Genomic DNA, 20,947 nt, shown 5'->3' with positions numbered 1-20,947 from the left:
GTGCTGCTGAATTCACCCAGGGACAGCAGAGTTTGCAAATGTTTACACCATTACCCAATTAACTAACAATATGGCTCCTGCATCTGTCAACAAACAAAGCTGTTGTTGCTTTGTTTTAGCTCCTTGGCATTTTCTGTTCATATGGGTCGCCATTGTACTTAATTATCACACCATAACCCTTCTGCAGCTTCTACTTTGTTATTTGTGGTTTGTAAATATGTTGTTTACTACGAAGAATAGAAGCCTTATTAGAGAACACATCTCCTACCAAAAGAAATGGTTTCTCTTGTAAATGTATGAAATATAAGACCTAAGATGCTTTGTAACTTACAGGATTTTAAAACAGAATTAGAACCCAAAGAATGATGTATAATAGAGATCAAAGGACCCTGGAAGAGCTGTAGCCTGCAAAAGGGTGTCCAATGTTGTCTTTTAATGAATTTATTCGCTTAAATAGATGTAGATTATTATTTCACAATACGAAGTATTAAACTACCTTCATATCTCAATCTGTGCACCTTGTTTCATTACCATTAGCATAAATTCTGGTGTCCACTTCAGCGCTGCCAGTCCTTTGCCCTGGTGTCCTTTGCACTGTGCTCTCTTCAGAACAGCCCTGCACGTCAGGTAAGTTACATTGTCCAAACCCCACACTTTTATTATTTAAATATTTTGTATATTGTTGGCAATCACATAGGAAATAATTTACGCGTGTGTTTATATACTGAATCGGATCTGCTCCTGTTGAACTCAGTGAGATCACACAGGTACCCTCCTGGTGAAACCAATGCCTTCTTGTTAAAGGCCTGAACAAATGCTAAAAGCACAGTGTTTCTCCGTATTTTCAAGTGCTACAATATCTGACTTTCTACCAGTCACATGCATTCTAAGAGTCCACCCGCACGTTACGTGGTGATACCAGCTGATGAGGCAAATGTATTTTTAAAATATATTTTTGTGGTTTTGCTAAGGTAAGTACTTTATAATGAAATGTAAACTAAAATCGCTTTAAAAGAGGCTCTAAGCTGTTCCAAATTTAGAGAGTGAGGAGGGTTCCAGAGGAAGGACACACTGTTCAGATATTACAAGAGTATAACTCAACTGACAGCAAAATGACTACTGTTCATGCTCACCGAATTCTGCAGAATAACGTGTGTGTGCATTCGGGGTGTCCCAAAGCCAGAGCAGATGCAGCCCTGGGAGTTTTCATCTTTTACCTTCCCCGCAAACTTTAGCCCTCCCCTCTCCAGGGAAGGCTTTCTGCCTCCGTGACCAGAGGGTGGTCACAGGACCTTATTTCTATCGGTGGGAGATGTTGTCATTGAGCTACAAAATGTCTCACTTTCACTGGAAGAGGTTTAAGCTGGTAAGACAGTGCTTTTCTTCCAACTCTGGATACACTTTCACAGGACCTTATGCTTTGGCACGCTGGAGCCAAGACTCATCTTTTAATGTAAAGAGCTTCATTATGTAATTGATGTTGGTTTGGTGCACAGGAAATTTATTATTTTAACAGGTATTTTGTTTAAATGAATTTTTGGGAATTATTTCCACTAAGCACTAACTAGTTGGTTTGAAGATTGAATGATTTAAGATGCGCAAAACCAAAATACAGTAATGTTAACTCTTATAATTCTCCTGTAAGAACATAGCAGATACTTACACTTTATTCTGAATAAATTCCTTGGGTTTTTTAATGACCCAATAATGAAAATTAAGATTAGTTTAAACAACATTTTAATACATTTTTGTAGCAAAGTCTTTTTCCTTCTACAACAATGTTTGTATTATTTCTGTCTTCACTTTTGCTGAGCTGTCTGTTCTATTACACATTCACATCCTGAACAGCTGTACTTTTACCATTTCAAAGGTGTGGTTCCTTACCCTCCCTAACTCTGCAGGGAAAAGATAAATACCAAAAAAAAAAAAAATAATGGCTTAATGCCCAGGAAGGTCATTTAAAAGTAAAGAATCGAATACACAATTATTATGACACTTACACAAGCAGTAAATATCACACCCTTCACCTTTCTCTACACCCTCGGACAAGGATCTGATTCCCGAGCAGCACAGCCTCTATACCACTTACACACGCATGAATACATTTAATGAATCTAACGGACAAAGGGTTCTTTTACTCTCTTTCCTAATCCTCCTAAAGTATAAATGCAATAGAAATTACTTAAAGGCACACCTGGTAAAGTACCAGATCTGTTTAAAAAACTATATTTTCAGAACGACACACAAACAAATACAGTGGATCCTTTCTACCTATTGAAATATCTATGGGTTATGGGGATAATATGCTCAACTTGAGCAACAAACAAAAGTAGGGCCACTTTATAGAAATATATGCAATTAGATCTGGTTTACTTGAATAAACTTGGAGATAATTTACATGTGAATTGAAGAAAGCTGTCACAAATAAGGAAAAATATGTCATAGTAAAAGACTTCTACTCTCGTGCTAAGCACAAAACTTTAATGCAGATATGTCATGCTCTTACTCTCTTATTTCTCTGAAGAGATTTTCTCTAATCAGTATTTGAGATTAAGCATGTTTTAAAAATATATTTACTAAGCAAAGGAACATGCTGATAAACCAGAGAATTGTGATGTTACACCCTCCACTTAGAAAAGCCGTGCAAAGCTCTGAGATACCCAAGATGCCACCAATCTGTACATGCTTTAAATTTTCATTGACTTAACATAATTTATATCAGAAAAGAATCTGCTGCATAGATTTTAATCAGTGAAGGCTTATAAACCTGACTTGTGTTACTTGGCTTTTTAGACAGCAAATTAAGATAGCAACTGTGTTCTCCTCTGTTGTATAAAATATGAAACATAACGGCAGGAGAGTAAGTAGTAAGGATAAGCCCAAACCCAGAGTTGCTATATTTATATAGTGATGCCTGAATTATCTGGTGCTTTGTAAAAGTCCAACATTACAAATTCATGATTCTACATGAAAATTTGATTTTTTTTAAAATTGGAAAAAATACCTTATGTTTGTGGAATAAAGCTTAAAAAAACCCCATAAACACTAATAATTCTTGCACCAAATCCCAGGTGTTCATTGTGTTAAAAAAAATATCAGACTTTTATCAAAATCCAGTGACTTTTTAACAGTGGGTTGTAGAAGAAATATATAAATAAAGTTTATCTTGCAATGAAAGATGTTGGGAAACACTGTGTACAGCAGTTCCGCTCGGGTAGCTGTGAGGTAGTTCTGGGCTTCTTTTTAGCCTGAGATCAGAAATTTTGTTTAGTGGTCAGTACTCCCCAAAATACAGCCAAAATACATCCAGTTACTAACATGACTGAATATCTGTTTTGTATTTATTTCTAAGAATCAATCTTGCTGAAAAATCACTACAAAAAGGCCACATCTTCCTCTAGCCTTTCAAACAGCTCGTTTTCAATGACAAAATAACAAATACACTCTTTCACTTTGGCAGAAGAAGTGAAAACACAACAGTATTTCAATTCATTAGAGACTCTTTCAAAAATATTACTTTTGTTGATGTGGTACTGGTGACCTTCAAGTATTACACAAGTTGCCTTACACACTGACCAGTTAGTGTCAGTCAGAGGAGTTCTCTGCAGGTACTGGACAAAATGGTGCTGGTCTCCACCGAGCCAACAACCCCCAGACTGGAGGACTTCAGATTCTGAGGGCAGAGGAAGGTGCTGTAAAGCTCTCCTCAGATTTTCCACTTTCCTCCCTTTGATCTATTCAGGAATTCTTTGTGTGGTTTCTTGGGAAAAGAGTAGCCCACAAAATACCCTGGAAGGTGTCTGTCCCTGACAAAGGACCCGCGGGCAGAAGAGCTCCATCTCCTGCTCCTTCACACGATTTACTTTCCCTTTTCTTGCCCAGCAGAGAAATGGTTTAAGTACTGGCATTTACAGATCAGAGCATCTGTATGTTAAGCATCCTTTCTGCTGTGCCAAGGAGTAAACTGGTCCATTACTTGTGGGCACTGCTGCCAGAGTGCTTATATCAAACTAGCAATTACTCATGTATTTAATTACTTTAAAATGTGCTAACGACAGAGAAGAGAACTAATGTCCCCAGAAATGCTACAGCTTTTACTGTGGGTATCGATGAAGGGCTGAAAGGAAGGAAACAGTCACATCTTCTGGAAGTTTGAAAAGATGTAAGTACATTTAGTGCTCCAAGTGAACTGCAAGAACTTCACATAACGTCCCCAAGGGGAGTGGATGGGAACAGTCACTCACAGGAGAATGACCCAGGACTGGATTCATGTGCACTTAATTATAACTGCATGGAAAAACAATCCGAAAGGATTTTTTATCACAAGTTCAAAGGATTAAGATGTTCAGATACCACAATGATATCTACAGTATAACATTGTGATTGGTAGATAGGTAAATAGAATAAAAAGCGCGCCTAAGACTGCTTTGGTGATTTAGTCTGATGTATTACTTATGCAATTACCAAAACAGCAGGAGATCATTAAATTTTCTGGTAACCAGACACAGCGTTCTTAGTATCATACTATTACAAAGGCTCTTTATTGGTATTTTATCATTACATTTTCTTTCTACGAGGGGGAAAAAAAAAAAAACCCACAAAATTGGCATTAAGCATAAATTCTGGGGAAAGCGTACAAAATATCTTAAGCCCAGTTTACTCTGGATAATGCCATATGCAACAGCACAGCTCCACGGCTTAACTAAGGCATCTTCCCCGGAACAATAACGCGCCTCCCCTGAAATAAATGTTTTGTAAAATGGGGCAGCGCTGAATAAAAGAACACTTCTTGGTCAGAGGGATGTGCTTGGGTGGAATATATTAATCACATGGTTGGCATTAGTCATTGGGTGAACTAATGAGGATGACTCAGCTGAGAGTTCACACGCCGCGTTGGGCATTGAGGGTTGTGGGGAATGCTTGCTTGCTTTAGCCAGGCTCAAGTAAAATAGAATCTGAAATGCACACCTATTTCCTGAAATCGGTTAAACATGCCCCGTATTCAAATAGAGCTGCTGGGAGAGATCAGAAACTATATTGACCTACGGAATGTAATTCTATTTCTTTTTAGAATACGCTTACATCTACGAGACGAGGAAGAGAGTCCTGCCATCTCCTTTGAGTCACTCCATACACGAAGGGCTTTAATCTTTCTCTTCGCGTATCGCAGTTACTTATCCAAAGACACCAGGTCTGAAAAGACAGATCGAGTCTGTCGTTCTTGGAAGAAAATGTTATGAAAAATCCTTCTGTAATACTGACAGAATTTTTGACTGCCTATAAGGAAATTGTATTTCCACAAAAGTAAACATTATATTTCAAGAAACAAAACCTCCTCAATGTTCTCTAAAATACTGCCATTGAGTAGGGCAAGAATATCACCTACTCCCTTTGTAGGCGCTGGCTGAAATAACGCGATACTGTTCTTTGTGAGCAACAAAGCAATAAAACCCAGGGGCTGCAAATGCTTCACCCTTCTGGCTGCCACGATACGTGGTCCGTTCCTCTCCCACTCAAGGTTCATCAGTCCAGCCCTTCTGCTGTTACAAGTCATCAGGAAGAAGGATCAGAAACCACACTTCTCAAAGAGGCATGGGAATATGCTAGGCTGGTATGGCCAATTTGCTTAAGCAACTTCTCAGTGTCTTAACCAAACTAAACAGAACTGCTTGAATAAATAAAGTAACAACGTATCCTGAAAAGAGAGGTAAGACAAGGGCAGGTACTATTGACTTAAAGGCAGCTGTAAATGACAAAAGGAGGGATGTCTACCTTTGTAGGTGGTTGTGGCCTTGTGTAAACTAGCTCAGAGCTGATAAACACATGCCACCACCTGACCTGAAAAATTTTAAATTATGTGCATTAAAACAGGTGATAATACTGCTTCATGTAGCAGGAAATATAAATATCAGTAACTGATAAACTGGAAAACTACGTGGATCACATTACATTTTCCCTGAAATTACAAAAACATTGTCAAATTTTTTTAACATATCAGAAAAATATTTAATTAATCTGAAACCCTCCTTTTTCCATAAGGCAGGTATTCAAGGCACATTCCTGATTTAAGTGAAATTACCAAAAGTGCTACTGGGTATAACCATGGCACTGCGTGAACCCTTTCTCACGGTAACATATTCCTTCCATCTTTCTATCAAGATGATGATAAGGGGAAAGACTGTTAAAAGCCAGAGATGGTGCCGGACATAGAACTCTCCCATTTAAAGAGTTTAGACACCACCTAATGCGTTTAAAAGTAGGTTATTTGAAGGAAGTCATTTGCACTGGGTGAAATGCAGAATAATCCTTACAAATGACGGCTTCTAGAACTGATGTAAAAAATTGCCAAACTATCTGGCATAGCAATATAGGGATCGTGTTCTGACATTACCTTTCTGAGAACATCAGAGGACAGTTCCCTGCTCGGATGAGTTCGTGTCCCGAGTGCTGCAGCTAAACTTACTGTCCTGTGGGGCTGTTTTCACCACTGCGGGCAAAGAGGATTACTGCTGCCAGGAGCGAATGATCACATTTGGGTTTGGAGGAATACCTTACTCTATACTTCCATATAATATTAAGAACTGTCTGGCCCTAAATTTATTGAAATCCTGATCATACCTAATTTAAATCGACATGCAATTTGAGTTAAATTTATTTTCTGCCCTTTCAAGGGAGACAGATTTTTTGTTTCTGTTTATTTAAACTGCTGTTGAAATTGGTTAATTAAAAGGATTTAAAAAATCTTAATACCCTAAACAGAGCAAACTGGTTCTGAATTATTAAGCAACATTTTAGATGCATTTAAATAACCTTAAGTGACTTAACTGCCACCTGATCCTAAGCTGTGGCTCAGAAAAATGAAATGTGAAATACTGTAGAAGTCTTGGCTTACCAGGGCTTCCAGATACAGTAAATAAAGAGCTTAAGTCTCTAATTCCGTGTCTGCAAAAGGCATACTCTCAAATACATAACTAATGCTCCACCTGAAGGAGAAATAATGAGCAGACGAAATTGTAGATTGCAGTTTTGGTTTTTCAGGAGAAATTGGTAAATTCAGTCTTTTAAAAATAGTCTTTCAAAAGAGAGGACCTCCCTTTCTGACAGATACCATAAAATGCTCACAGACGTATCATTAACCCCAGAGGGTGGCTGAAGCCCCCTTTGGGTAAGTTTGTTCTGCACATTCCTCCTATAGTTTCAGGAAGACCTGGTCAGACCCCTTCAGCTTCTGGCCTGAAGTGTGGTGAAATGCCCAGGCCGTAAGATGTGAAAGGGTTTCAGGAAGCCTTCTGCAGATCTCCACTGCAGAAGGAAGTGAGGAACTGATCCTCTGGGAAGTGTCCAGGGAGAAGGTGGATCTTGCAGCTGGCAGAGCGAGAGGACTACTGAAATTAGTGTCTGGGAAGGCTTTTAAGAGAAGGGGTCTTAGAAGCAGTGAATGAGAAGGTTGACTGAGCATGCTAATATGCTTAGGGCAAGCTCTTTTTGTTATAGTTAAATGCATTTTGAAGATTAGAGCAATTCTTGGAAGAAAAGGAACCATAATTCTAAAATCAGCACTTACATTTAAGTGGCACACACATCTGCTTCCATAAAGTCTTTGCAGGTGCATCTAAGAATAATGCAAAGAACTTATAATGCAGTTTTTCACTCCGGAAGATGTGCTTGCCAAACGGTTTCACAGCTAGAGGTACAAGCTACCTGCTGTCCCAGGCTGAGCCCTGTGACACACACTGGTGGGGACAGTTTCACTGGGAAAGGTACGGGGACAGGAGGTGGTTAATATCTAATTTCAGCGCCAGAAGAAAGAACAACACAGTCGGTGACAAAGACCCAATAACAAGTCACTGCATGTGCTTAACTGCTTTGGAATGTCACTGCTGCTTTAAAATCTACAAGTAGTGTCTGGAAAAGGTTAATCTGTGTATTTACTCATGTGTAGAAGTTTGTATTTACAGTAGGGTTATGATACCAACTTTAAGTTAGCTAAGGATATCTGTGTAAGCAACTGGAACATAGAACTAAGAACTAATGAATTTGTATTTACCAAAGTAGTAAAAATACTTCAACGACACTGTAGCGGGACTGATGGCTTTGAAAAGCAGGTAAAAATGCTGTGACAAATTTATTACAAGAAAATGCAGATTTGGTTGATGATAATCCCCTCATTTTGATAATTCACTTTTAGGGGTGTGTATGTTATTGTAATAGAGATTAGAACTGAAGAAAAAAATACTAACTTGAGAAGACATGTTTTCATCTGATTGCAGCAAAAATTCCAGCAAAGTAATTTTTTCCAAAATCATTGTGTATAGTTTAAACACAAACAGACATTTTAAAAACTAGTATTTTCTGGAGCACATGCATTTTAAGTGCTTTGATCTTGTTGTGCAGATTTCAGTGGATGTTTGTGATACACATCACATACCACAAAGGTCTTGAAAACTTAGTGTATTTTTAAGAGACTTATAGGCCATGAAGCCTAAGTCAATGAATATTTATTTTTACCGTACTTCCAAGGCATCCATCAATTACTTTTAAATTTAATTTTATTTTTTTTTAAATCTGTGTATGGAGTTGCACATTTCTGCCTTTCCAAACCTGGGCACCGTGGCAGATGTCATTTACAGTTCTCACTGGTTAGCAAACCCCTGGGGATTATTTTTTGTCTGTTGTAGCTCTGGTGGTCACAATGGCAACCGGATTCATACACAGCCACTGAGTCAATCGGCATGAATCATTTATGTGACTCCTCATACATGGCTTTATTAGGTTGGAATCACAGAAAAAAAGAGGACAGGGTCTTTGCTTCTCATGCAACAGACCTACGGCTCCGTATCCTGCCATTAAATTCTCCTTCCTTCGCCGCAGCATTTTCTCCCTGGCGGTGTCACAAATGTACTGAAAATACCAGCCTGTTCTAGTTTAGTGGTCTTTTTTTTTTATTCTGCTCCTTTTTTGATTTGCTCTTATGAGAGTCATCTGATCAATTTTTGAGTTTGTTACAGAGGACTAAAATTAATAATTATGATGATGTGGTTAGGTACAGGAACAGCCAGTCTAAAGTGCAAAACAAATGTAACAAGTTAGAGTAATATACTTGTAGGATTTTTTTGTATGAAATATGTACCAAGACATAAATATGTTACAAATAGGGAGGTATGACTTGCAGAATATATATAATACATGAAAACATTGTTTAGGCTGTAAAAGACTATTTTTATTCTGTCAAGTAAACTGAATGATCAGTATTCCTGGAAACGCAGATGACTTCTAGTCTTTGGTTCCACTGGAAATGATATTATATGCTTAAGGAGTGAAGTTAATTAGTGACTAATGAGATTCCTTAAATGCTGCTTTTCAGTCTAACTGATTAGGATTCTCCACATAAGACAAGGTGGAAGAAAAGCTGGGAAAACCACAATCCTGTTCACTGATTTATGCCAAAGATTGGTCAGAAATCACACCCACTCTCAAGGCCGTATGTGTGCTATGGACATTATTTGCTTCCCCTTAGAAATAAGGTGATAAAGCAAGAGGTATCTGTTCCAAAGCAGTTCTGTAAACTCGCTGATAGAGCCTTATTCCTCATGAACATCCTCCAGGGGCAGCGATGGGAAACAAACCAGAAAAGCAACCCAAGTTACTGAGCAACATGGATGAAAAATGGCTTAACCAGTCACCTGGAGATGCCCCCAGCAAACACAACCCAGAGCTGCCCCCCGTCGTGTGCAGTGCTCAGGCACCATGGCCAAAATCCTGCTGAGCTTCACCCATCACTGCTTGGCTCTGAGCTGTCACCTCTGCAGTGGCCAGTACCTTCGCCTGTCATGAGGGGCACGACTGCACGGTTGGACCTACTGGGTCCAACTTCTACCTTTGGTGTAACAACGGCCAGATGAGAAATGAAAGTCAATTTCTAATACAGCAGAAAACACATAGGTATATTTTCAAAGAAACTTAGTAACCAGCACATAAATATCTGTTGATAAATCAATGGAATTTAATTGGCTTTTGTAAGCAGTATGGATTTTGAAAATCGGTCGCAGCAGGAACATCATTAGAATTTCGAGGTAGGAGATATAAACGATTATTTACTGGTATTATGTAATAGGCAGATGAATAATTCATTAGAATGTACTGATTAGCTCATAACTGTACACTGTCTGACACTGAGCCTTCCTTGCTTGTAACATACCATTGCATCTAAATGGCAAAACCAGAAAGCTCAGGAGTCCCAGCCCAGAACAGACCTAAACACCACACTAATACCGACACGGCTTCCTTCAAAACAGGAGGTGGGTGCTGCTGGCTCAGCACCCTCGGGCAGTTTGCATTGAACATGGCCCACAGCTCATTTCAGAATCAGAAGACTTTTATAATGGCACTGGAAACAGGTTTTGCAACACAATTTTGCACGTAACATAAGACAGCATTGGTAGGTCAGCACCTGGCTTGCTGATGGCCACAGAGCTTGGCAGCACTAACCTACTCAGGCATGTCTTTTACCTTCTACGCTATAGCACACTGTGCATCTAACACGCAAGAGTAAGAACTAGTGATATTTATTCCTGGAAAGTATACGTTTACTCACATCTCTCCTCGGAAAGGTGCCCAGCAGCTTGTACTCCTCCCAAGGATACCCCTTGGAAGCTACAAAATCAAAGACGACCTGCAGTTTGCTGCTGGCCAGGAAACGCCGCTCAAAGAACTCTCCGCTGGGCGTCCGGATGCGCAGTTTACTGACGGACTCGGTGCTCTCCTCCTTCGGCTCGGGGGGCAAAGACTGCTCAAGAGAGAGCCTGATAGCCTGAGGAAGGAAAAATAACCATTTAGGTTGCAAGGCTGGCAACAGAAGAAAAGGACGGAAAGCTTTGCTTTTTATTTCGTCTAGAACTTGGAGAGCAGCACAGTGCTCCAGAGCCGTAGCTCTGCTTTATATCTCAATGACAAAATAAGTTTTCTTCATTTCTTAATAACAGCCCACCAGACAAGTAATTAAAATAAATCCTTCTTTATAACACATATTATTAGGTCTACAGTTAATGCACGATGGGGATAAGTAATTTAATCATTTGGCAGAAAGCCTTGGAAAAAATTTGAATGAGAGATTAATTGTCAGGTGGCCAATTGCTTTTTTAAACGGTATAAATTAAAAGGCAGTAAAAGTATTTCTTCAAATGCACTCATCAAATTGCCTTCCTCTTGCACAGAGTAATTGACCATTTGCAGCAAAGACAAGACCTTTAGTGGCAGTTCAGAGTAAAAAGAAATATATGCAGGAGGTTTACTATAAATAATCTAAAACATTGTTAAAAGATGTAATTAAAAATCAATTGCTTTTTTAAACGGTATAAATTAAAAAGCAGTAAAAGTATTTCTTCAAATGCACTTATCAAATTGCCTTCCTCTTGCACAGAGTAATTGACCATTTGCAGCAAAGACAAGACCTTTAGTGGCAGTTCAGAGTAAAAAGAAATATATGCAGGAGGTTTACTGTAAATAATCTAAAACATTGTTAAAAAACGTAATTAACAACATCATGAAAGTACATTAGATACATAGAGTAGGTATAAAAGTAGGAACGGCATCATGAAAGTACATTAGATACATAGAGTAGTGGGAATGGTCAAAGAAGAAAACTGAGAGAACAGAAATGGGAGCTTGAAGATTTAAAGCTATTATAATTATCATAATCGGGAAGATGGTCCCAAGCGCAGGCATGGACACTTTCTGTACCAACTTGCATGAAATCAGCCCCAAAATTGCAATGATACTACATATCTGAAAATGTGTATGATGGTCTTCCTGCTAACGTTGCGTGTGCTGCTGGGGTCAGGATTTCAATGGCAGGAGCCAGGTCTGTGTTCTCCATCCTCTGCCTCCGGGAGCTACTACAACACTCATACTTTGATCAAAAGGTTTCTTTAAAAATTGATGCCCATTACTAGACCACGGAATGAGGTGGGCTTGATTTTTGAGGGTACTGAGCGCTGCAGGGGCTCATGGACAGGCACTGGTTAAAAACTGGATCATGCTTAGAAAGCAGCCTCGTCAGACCATCACCTCACTTAAGGCAGCAGTTAATGAGAATGTCCATGAGTGGAAGCAGCAGCATTATCACGCTGCCTCCACAAAATATGCCTAAAAAGACAGTTTTCCAAACTGAAGAGGCAGTCGGGCATGGGATTTACCTGGATTTTCAAGGAACTTTCAAGATACACAGTTGCTATTTGTGTCTTTGAAAACCTCCCCAAGGTCATTTAGTTACAGAAACTGATGGAGGGTGATTACACTGAAGAGAAAGGACTGGGCAGAAGCAAGATTACGAAGGCTTTTAAATAGTCTACTTCTTACACACGAACCTCTGAGCAAATTATATCTCAGTATAAATATTTATACATAGAACTTGAGTTCATTTTCGCTCATCTACTATGAGATTATATTTTAAATAGATTCTATTTTAATTTTCTCTCTCTCTCCATTCTCAACCACCTGCTTACTATCTTTCTGTTTTGACATTTCCCCACACAGTATAACAACAGATGCTACATTATTTACTGAACCCAATCAATTATATTATAGAAAAATAAACAACAGTAGCTCATTAGAGCTCTTCTCTTTGTGCAAAGAGCGCGTCGCTCCCCAAAGTAACTCGTCTCCAAGGCTCCAACATAAAATGGCAATTTGCAACGGATATTCTGTACCAGCAAACCAAGTCAGAAAACAATGATGTGATGGATCATGTTAATAACTCTTGGACCTGAACAAGCAATTTCAGTTTGTTGATAAAAAGATGTTCAGTACGTGGATTGCTCAATAGTCAGATTTTAAATATACGAATGGAACATAAAGCCGCCTCTGTAAGCAAACACTGTTGCAGAACAATTTTCAGTAGGAGTAATCCGTATACTTGAAAATGGGGAGTGTTAGTAAACATTATTGTTAAAATCCCTTTTGTTCTGCTAAGCAAACAGATCCTATTGTCATTACTGCACTCTACATTAAAACAGGGAAGCTCAGGTATATTTTGATAACATGGACCGATCTTGCAGCCTTTGCCTAAGAAAATGATTTCCAAAAGGCCAAGGTATCAGAAAAGGTTCAGGAGTGGATATAATAAAGCAGCATGAATTATTGTTTCTATGCATGCAATATTACTTTAAAAAAGGAAAACATACTTCTTACTTGAATCTGAGCCGATTGCTCAATAGCCTGTTACTGCTACAGAACTGATTTAGTTCAATTACATTAACCTCAATGAATTGCCCTCTTTCAACTCTTCTTGACACAATTCTCAGTCCAGTTTCGTGCACTTTCGTGGTCCTTCAGTTGTGTTTTAGCTTCCATTCTTGGCTCATGTTAACAACTGGAGCTAAATAAGTCATCAGATACTGCAGAATAAGAAAGAAGCAGTGGACTGCATCCTTCCCAAACCAAGGAATACTACTGTTTGGACTGAATTTAATATTTACAACGCAGTACTGTTTAAAAGATTCTTGAATGCTTAAATGGTTCAGGTTATTTAATGCAATTACCTTGGTGAAAATATATATGTGCAAATGCATTGCTCATACAGTTTGTTTATGGGGTTTCTCTCAGGGAATAATAAATGTGTTCATAGCCAACTTTTTTTGCAGTTGTATAATGCAATTTTTTCATACATCAGCAAAGTACACAAGACTGAAATGTCAAGTATACATTTAAGTCACATGTAAGGGGAGAATAAGCAAGGCTGTGATTTATCAGGATTCCATGAGCTCCAAGGACTTTAGTTAAAGTGGAGAATTAAATGAGGATATAATTCCAAATTTCAGATCTCCACGATCCATGACAGTCAAAGCAAAGTAGTTACATTAAGTCCATCAAAAATATTGAAACTCCGATATTTTATATAAATGAATAAATATTTGTAATATTTATGTTTTATTTATAGTTGATATAATACTGGAAACATACTCAGGACAGATACTCAGTAGGGTTGCTGATACAGCTTTGTATTCATTAGCAACTTGCTCACAGAATCTTATATGCCTAGGAGTCAAAGGACAACCTCCAATCAATTCTGATTTCAGTCAAGACATTTATATGTGAATATCACTTTTATTTTGAAAATTTTAATCAAGGGCTTTCACAAAGTCCTTTTGAAGTACCAGCTGTGTTTCACAGCAGTTCTGTAAGGACTTATATTTGAAGAAATATTGGAAATAATTTTAATGACTAGTCTTTTTTACCTATCCTTTGAAATGTGGTGGGACTTCAGGGGAAAAACATGGCTGCACCCCAGCCTTTTTACCACATTTTGTATTTGCCAGGAGGTGAAAAAGAGGAAGTCTCTAATGTAAGTAAATTCATGTACATGATGCTTTATGTAAACACCTACATGGACACAGAGCCAGGACAGAGCTACACTAGATCCTGAAAGAGGCTGCAGGAGCTGTCTCTGACAAGTGCTGGGGCCCTCACAATCTACAAGATTAAGAGAATCTCCAAAATAAGAAAGTTTGAGGAACAGTACTCTTCACAGCACATAGTTTCTATTTTCTTTTTGAGACCTAGACTTAAAGCGTTCATTTCAACACAATTTTTATTCTAAGGAAGATTCTGGAGAAGACTGTTTCAAAATTTAAAAATGTACCATAAATGCAATTTTCTAGGTTTTGGATTTTTTTTTTTGCCTTAATTATTTTTTTTTAAGGTGTTTTGTCTCTTAATTAACTGTTTGATCAGAATTACAGCTAGGCCTTGTGCTACTTCCTGGAAGAAACAAAAGGGCTCCAAGGAATTATATTTTTAAAAGGAGGGCCTGCAGAAACAAGGTTAGAGGTTCCCAAAGAGTCCACCATTTATGGCACTCATTTCATGGATGTCCTACCTAATATCTGGCTGTAATTCAGACCCCGATGATGTAATTGTGACCCAGATGATAGATCAGAAAAGCTATTAAACAGTGTATAAAAACAATTTAGCTGCACTATATATTATATATATGGTAAGAAAATAATTAAATAAAAAGTTGACGTTCACATAAGAAGTATACTTTGAATGAAAGGTGCAATGTGTGTTGAATGAAAGTTGCAATGTCCATAAGCTTCATGAATCCAAAATGTTGTTGGAAAAGGTAAAACATCCCACCTCACGTTCTTCCTCCTGTTCTTTCCGAATCTGCTCCAAGCGGAACTGCTCTGCCATTTCTCTCTCTTGTGCTTCCCTCTAGTAAACACAAACAGCAATCACACATGTATCACCCCACTTTCCACAGCTGTGTCTAATGACATGCACGAGCTATATAAAAGCAAGGAAACTTCTCAATTTTTCTGTAGAAACTAATACAAGAAATAGGGTATTTATTTAGTGACGTTTTTCTGTCATTCTATTATTAAGTGGGGCCAGGACTGCTTTAGCAAAAAGGTGCAAAGTCTACTCCCAGGGACAGTATCTAGTGGCATTTTATAACCACTGAGGGCAATTATTTCTCCTCCAGCAACCATCTCATCTCAGCAGCAGGACCCAAGCCAGGCAGCCCTCTGCACCAGGGAGATCTCACCAACCATGGAGAGATTCCCACCCCGACATTCCCACCATCACTTCCCCCTGCACTCACCTTGGCTCTGTCAGCCTCCAGCGATATGCGGTACGCTTCGTCCTGCTCTCTCTTCACATTTTCTCTGGCCTCACGTTCATCCTAGAGAAGAAAAGAAAACGAAAAATATCAGCAAACCACACCAATATGATGTATGTCCTTATGTTCACCAGCACTCTTTAACCCCAGTGACTTCAAAACATCTGGCTGCCTTACTCATCTAACTACTGCTGCGACAAATCAGTTCAGAAATGCCTCAAGGGCAACCTTGGCTTTTAAAAATAATGACTTACCTAAAGCTATGTTTCAATTGCCAGGCTATGGACTGGTGTGTCCAAGCCCTGGCACCAAGGCTCCTTGCCCTGCCATCTTTATCATGGCTGTGGCCAGCATGGACCCCAGGAAGGGGTGGTGGGAGGGGTACGTGTGGGCTGGAGCTGGGGAGAGTCTCACAGGGATCTCACTCCTGCAGCCATTTGGACGGTCTTGTAACAGGGAAGGACAGACTGAGGTTTAAAGGATGAGGCTGGATTTTAACAGACAGGCAATGGCTTGTCCTGGGCGAGAAGGCCTGCTCCCAGGTCCTTCCTTGGTAATAAAAGCCCTCGGGAGGATCCATCCAGGGTAATGACTATTAAACATCATCCAGAAATCTCAGTTCATGTTGTGTTGAACGTTATATCAGGATGGAAAAGTAGCAAAGTCCCACCCTGAAGTGCCTCAAATGTAGAGATGCAGGCAGACAGGACACATGAGGTTAGCATGCCAACTTCAAGCCAGCAAACCTAGAAAAGTATCTTTATTAAACATCACAGCATAAAAAAAAAATTTTTTACTAAAGATATTCAAATGACAAAGCGAGGCATCATCCACGTGGTGGAGGATGAAGAACCGGATATCGCTGAAAGCTGGAATAACTGCACCAGGGTGGTGTCTGACAAACCAAAGTGTGCCATCAGCAGCTTCACAGTCTGCCTCTGGAGCCAGAGACGGTGGCTGCTCCCCCACGCTTACTCCCCTTACACCTGACAATCCTCCCAGAGCCCTGTGGGGGCTGTGCTGGTCCCTACAAAAATCAGTAACATGTAGCTTTGAGGCTGCTGGTGGGCTCAGCACAGTCACCTGTAGTTACCAGCAACACAGCACCTGCACTGGGGTAATCTGTCCCCTGTATTTCATAGAAATCACAGTCTACCACCTACTGCTTTTTGAAGGACTATGTTAATTTTTTCATTCATCTGCCAGGTTTATTCCACACAACAGCATTATTTCGCCAAGTGATCAATTCTCTCCCCAAAACTTTGCTAATTGGCAAAAACTCAATTCTAGATGGGAGGAAGATGTATCAGCTGTTACTGTCATGTCATGCAAACGTGCCAAGATGTTCCTCAAACAAAACTCTAATGCATTAGTGGTTAAAAAGATCTAAAGAAGCATGCGACCACAAGAGGAAAGGACAAATTGCAGGAAAAGGTATACAACCTCCAGCTGCAAAGTAACAAGATCTTTTTAGAGGAAACTCTTCTTCCTTATAGAAACAGGACCCAAGATTATTCTACAATCAGTGTGTCCTAAATTTCATTCACAGAAGATAGAGAAACCATCACTTTGTTCAGCAGAGCTAAGACATGAGCAGAGGTAATTCTTGCAAAACGTAAAAAAGATGATAACCACTGAATAACCCATTCCCCTCCTGGTTTCTCTGGCCCTTGATAAGCTTTTATGGGCTATGTTCATGGAATACCTTCAAAAAATAACTCAAACCTGATAGAAACTATCCTGCATTAATATTCCATTTCTGAGAAGAGTGCATGTTGAAATAATTAAATAGCTCTGACTTTTATGTTATCCAAAAATGAGGAAAGCTTCTTAAATACACAGTGGTTTTTCCCAACTCTTCTCACAGATGGAATGTAACAGTTAAAGGAAAAAAAGATTTGTACTGAGACTTTCCATAAGCATACCATAAATTTAAATCTTAAAATGATGAAACCACAACTACCTTCCCAAACCAACCTACTAAATGAAGATGACTTCAGGCAATCCGAGAGAGGACAAACCTTTAGAAAATATTCAGAGTTGTTTCAGAGAGAACCTATTTAACCTTCATGTTTTGCAACTGTGTATCTCACACACCAACTGAATTTCAAATGTCACACAAGTCCAGTAATGCCCAAGAGAAAACTGAAGGATCAGATGCAACTACTGCAACTACAGGCTCTTTCACCAAGGATAGCTAGCAACTAACATATGATTACTTCAGTTCACATAAAAAACCCCAAAAAAACCCCAAACCAACCAACCAACCCTCACAAAGTAAAAATTTTAAAGTTTATAAAAATTGTTAAAAACTCACTCCAAAAATATATACTAATCAGAGTTATAAGAAATTGACTACTGGCTTTTATTTTATATTTTACAAACTGTCTAGAAAACTCAATGGAATTATTAGAAGTTACTTGTGATGAGCACAGGATTCATTTACCCACAGAGAGCTTTACTGAAGAGTTTTTGAAATTGGTTTAATTTATATCATCTGGATGACAACTGCAAAAAGTACTGATGCTATAGATTCTACAACAAGAATCTAAAGATGAATTCCAGGCATTAAAAAAAAAAAAAAAAAAGAAAAATATTTCTTTCCTCCCTATTCATCACAGTTATCAACGTCCTAAAAGTGGATTATGAAAAAGATGTCAGGAATGTGAAGAATTACTACGCATGACTGCCTGGTCCTCGCAAAATATGTGAGCCACATCGAAAAGTAAATGAGCGTGCCACCGAGCTTCACTCATTGAAACAATACTGTTCTTACTGAAACAGAGCTTAAACCCAAATCTGGAATCCAGATTTCTTTGGGTATAAGGCAGATGTAATCCTATGAAATGTCTCTTTGTACATACTTCTGTTAATACTGTTCACACTCTACAGGACCCACCTCCTCTACGGAGATCATAGCAAAATTATACTATTGTCTGGTTCAGAGTTACACCTTAGACAAATTTTAAACATTACATACTATAGACCTTCTTGTAATGCAGTCTGTTATTTTAGTCATCTCTTCCTCCAGTGAAACCGTACAAAGTACAAGGATGACTCAAGTTTACCAAAAGCAACGAAAGAAAATTCATAATGGTGAGAGAAAAAGCAGAAGAAAATATTTTGCAGAGAATCTTTCATTGCATTAACAAAGACCACATGAAGAAAAACGGAATAGTGATTCTCCTAATAAGTAATTAAAAAAAAATGTCATAAGTATTATGGATTAACAAAATGTGAGGTAGCTGACAACCTTCCTGTTAAAACCTACATAAATTGCAGCATCACCTCAACATCAATAAATGGATTTCCCTGGCATTTTTGCAATGAAGGCAAAATTGCCATCTTTCTTCTTCCAGAAACCAAGGTGTGAACAGACCACGTCTTATCCCAGGTCACTTAAAAAGCCTTCATCAGAAACGGGGGTTACACTCAGCATTTCTGAACTCCACAGCAGTGACCCAAGGTGAACCGTCCATATCCCAGGGGGTTTGGGGCATGAGACGAGGTGACAACTCTCCTTTGCCCCTTAAAGGGAAAAAGTCACAGGTCTCTGCTTTCCCGTGTTGACCATGCAACAGTTCATTCAAGGGAAAGCTGCTATTTTAAAAAGAATCGCATTTACCCACAGAATATATTCTTCAGCTATGAATTTTCTTTGCTATCATGCATAGAGTCATAACAAAAATGTGAAGTAAAAGTGGAAGTGTAAAAAAGTAAAGTCATAACGTGAAAGTGTAAAAGTAAAGTCATAAGCAAAATATTATGAGACAGTTACAAAACTAAGAAAAACTTACAGATAAAGTTAAAAAGAAATTTAGGATAACTCTTTCCAATAATTATTCCCTAAACTATTTCAAGTTACCCCTGCAGCACCTCATAGCAGGCATTTTCAGGTGCAGGATGAAGGAAATGGGGATTCCTAATTGCATTTAGGACAGCGACATCCCCTTTTCCTACGGATTACATGGGGGCGGGGGTGAAAAATACACAAGACATTTGGCTTTTTGGATGGGTTATTTTGCTGGAAAAGTTTGTGTTGGCCCTTCTAGGCTTTTTTTTTTTAATTCACTGTTGTTGTTTCTGAAGGTAGGATTTAATGATTTAACCCCAGAATCAGCTTTGCACCTGATTTGTCTCAGGGAGATGTGTTGTATCTTATTCCCCCCTGGCCTTTGGGATCAGTTTTACTATGAAGTAAACCCAAATGAGAAGGAACTTGAGAAGACAACCACGAGCAGAAGACATTTCTCAGAGTATCAGTGAGTAAATGGCTGTTACAAGATGGAAAGAAAAAAAAAGAAAAAAGAAAAAAGAGTGTATTTACAAATGCTAAATGGTTATCTGAGAGACAGTTCATTTCACTGAACCACTCCTGAAATTACAATCTGCAAGTGCTTAAGGCTATTCATGGGAGCGTTAAAGAGAAACACCCTTTTGTCCAAACAAACCAGTGCAAGAAAGGCATTAATTTGACTCACTAAGATGACAGACTTGCACATTGTATAACTTAAACATACATGATGTGGAATATATAGATGAAAAATATACACAGAATGTGTTGGGCATGTGAGAACGGTGAAGACAAAGCAAATGAACGTTTCTGTGGTGGCAGAACCACAGGTGGGGAGGCAGGACGGGGCAGAACAACACAGAACCACTGGAGGATCCTGCCTGTCTATACTGAAGGCTCAAAGCCCAGTCCCAGATATTGATTTTGGGGAATTACCTGAAGTGAGATGAAGAAAACAAACCCGAAGCCTTCAAGAAGCAATCCTGCAGTGACTTTCCATTGAAAACCAGCCAGCCAGTCCTGCCACAACATCTACCCACCTGGGCTGTGCAGCAGGGAAAGCTGCTGTTTATTAAAAGAAACTAAGTGAATATTCATGGACTGGAGCCATCAACACGTATAGCCGAAAAGCCAGACGAACTAAAGATATTTTCATTTCTATCTTCTGTCTTTCCTCTGTCATGACCTTGCCTTTTGTCAAAGTTCAAAACATGCCGTGAACTCCAGAAGGCAGCACTGGCGTCTGCTGGTGTCTCGGTGCAGTCAAGTGCACAATGGGGAACCCATCGTTTGGGGTGCTATCATATTACAATATGCAAAATTGGAAAATTTAATCAAATAAATTTTGATTACTGTAGTTTAATTAGTTATATAACTAGTAATAATTAGTAAATGTGCTAATTGGATTTTTTGAGGGGTTAAATCACAATCTTCCTTAGATGGCTGTCAGCACCATAATGCTTTTGTGCTTTGCAATTTAATGAATTTCATGTATTTATTCTCCTAACCTCCTGTTGTGCAAATACTATATA

The 20,947-nt window shown here is 38.9% G+C and overlaps 1 protein-coding gene across 1 annotated transcript in view; it reads right to left on the bottom strand.

The window, feature by feature from the left end:
• FAF1 (Fas (TNFRSF6) associated factor 1) overlaps positions 1–20,947 on the bottom strand; it is a 170,113-nt gene that overhangs the window by 5,220 nt on the left and 143,946 nt on the right. The window contains exons 16-18 of the mRNA XM_014939409.1: positions 15,605–15,685; positions 15,136–15,213; positions 10,595–10,810 (exon numbers count right to left, since the gene is read on the bottom strand). Of these exons, the coding sequence (XP_014794895.1) occupies positions 10,595–10,810; positions 15,136–15,213; positions 15,605–15,685 (375 nt within the window). The remainder of the gene's footprint in view (positions 1–10,594; positions 10,811–15,135; positions 15,214–15,604; positions 15,686–20,947) is intronic.

Source organism: Calidris pugnax, unplaced genomic scaffold (genome assembly GCF_001431845.1).
Source record: "Calidris pugnax isolate Ruff unplaced genomic scaffold, ASM143184v1 scaffold18, whole genome shotgun sequence".
Lineage (NCBI taxonomy): Eukaryota > Metazoa > Chordata > Aves > Charadriiformes > Scolopacidae > Calidris > Calidris pugnax.
This window is presented reverse-complemented; position numbering and strand designations above follow the sequence as displayed.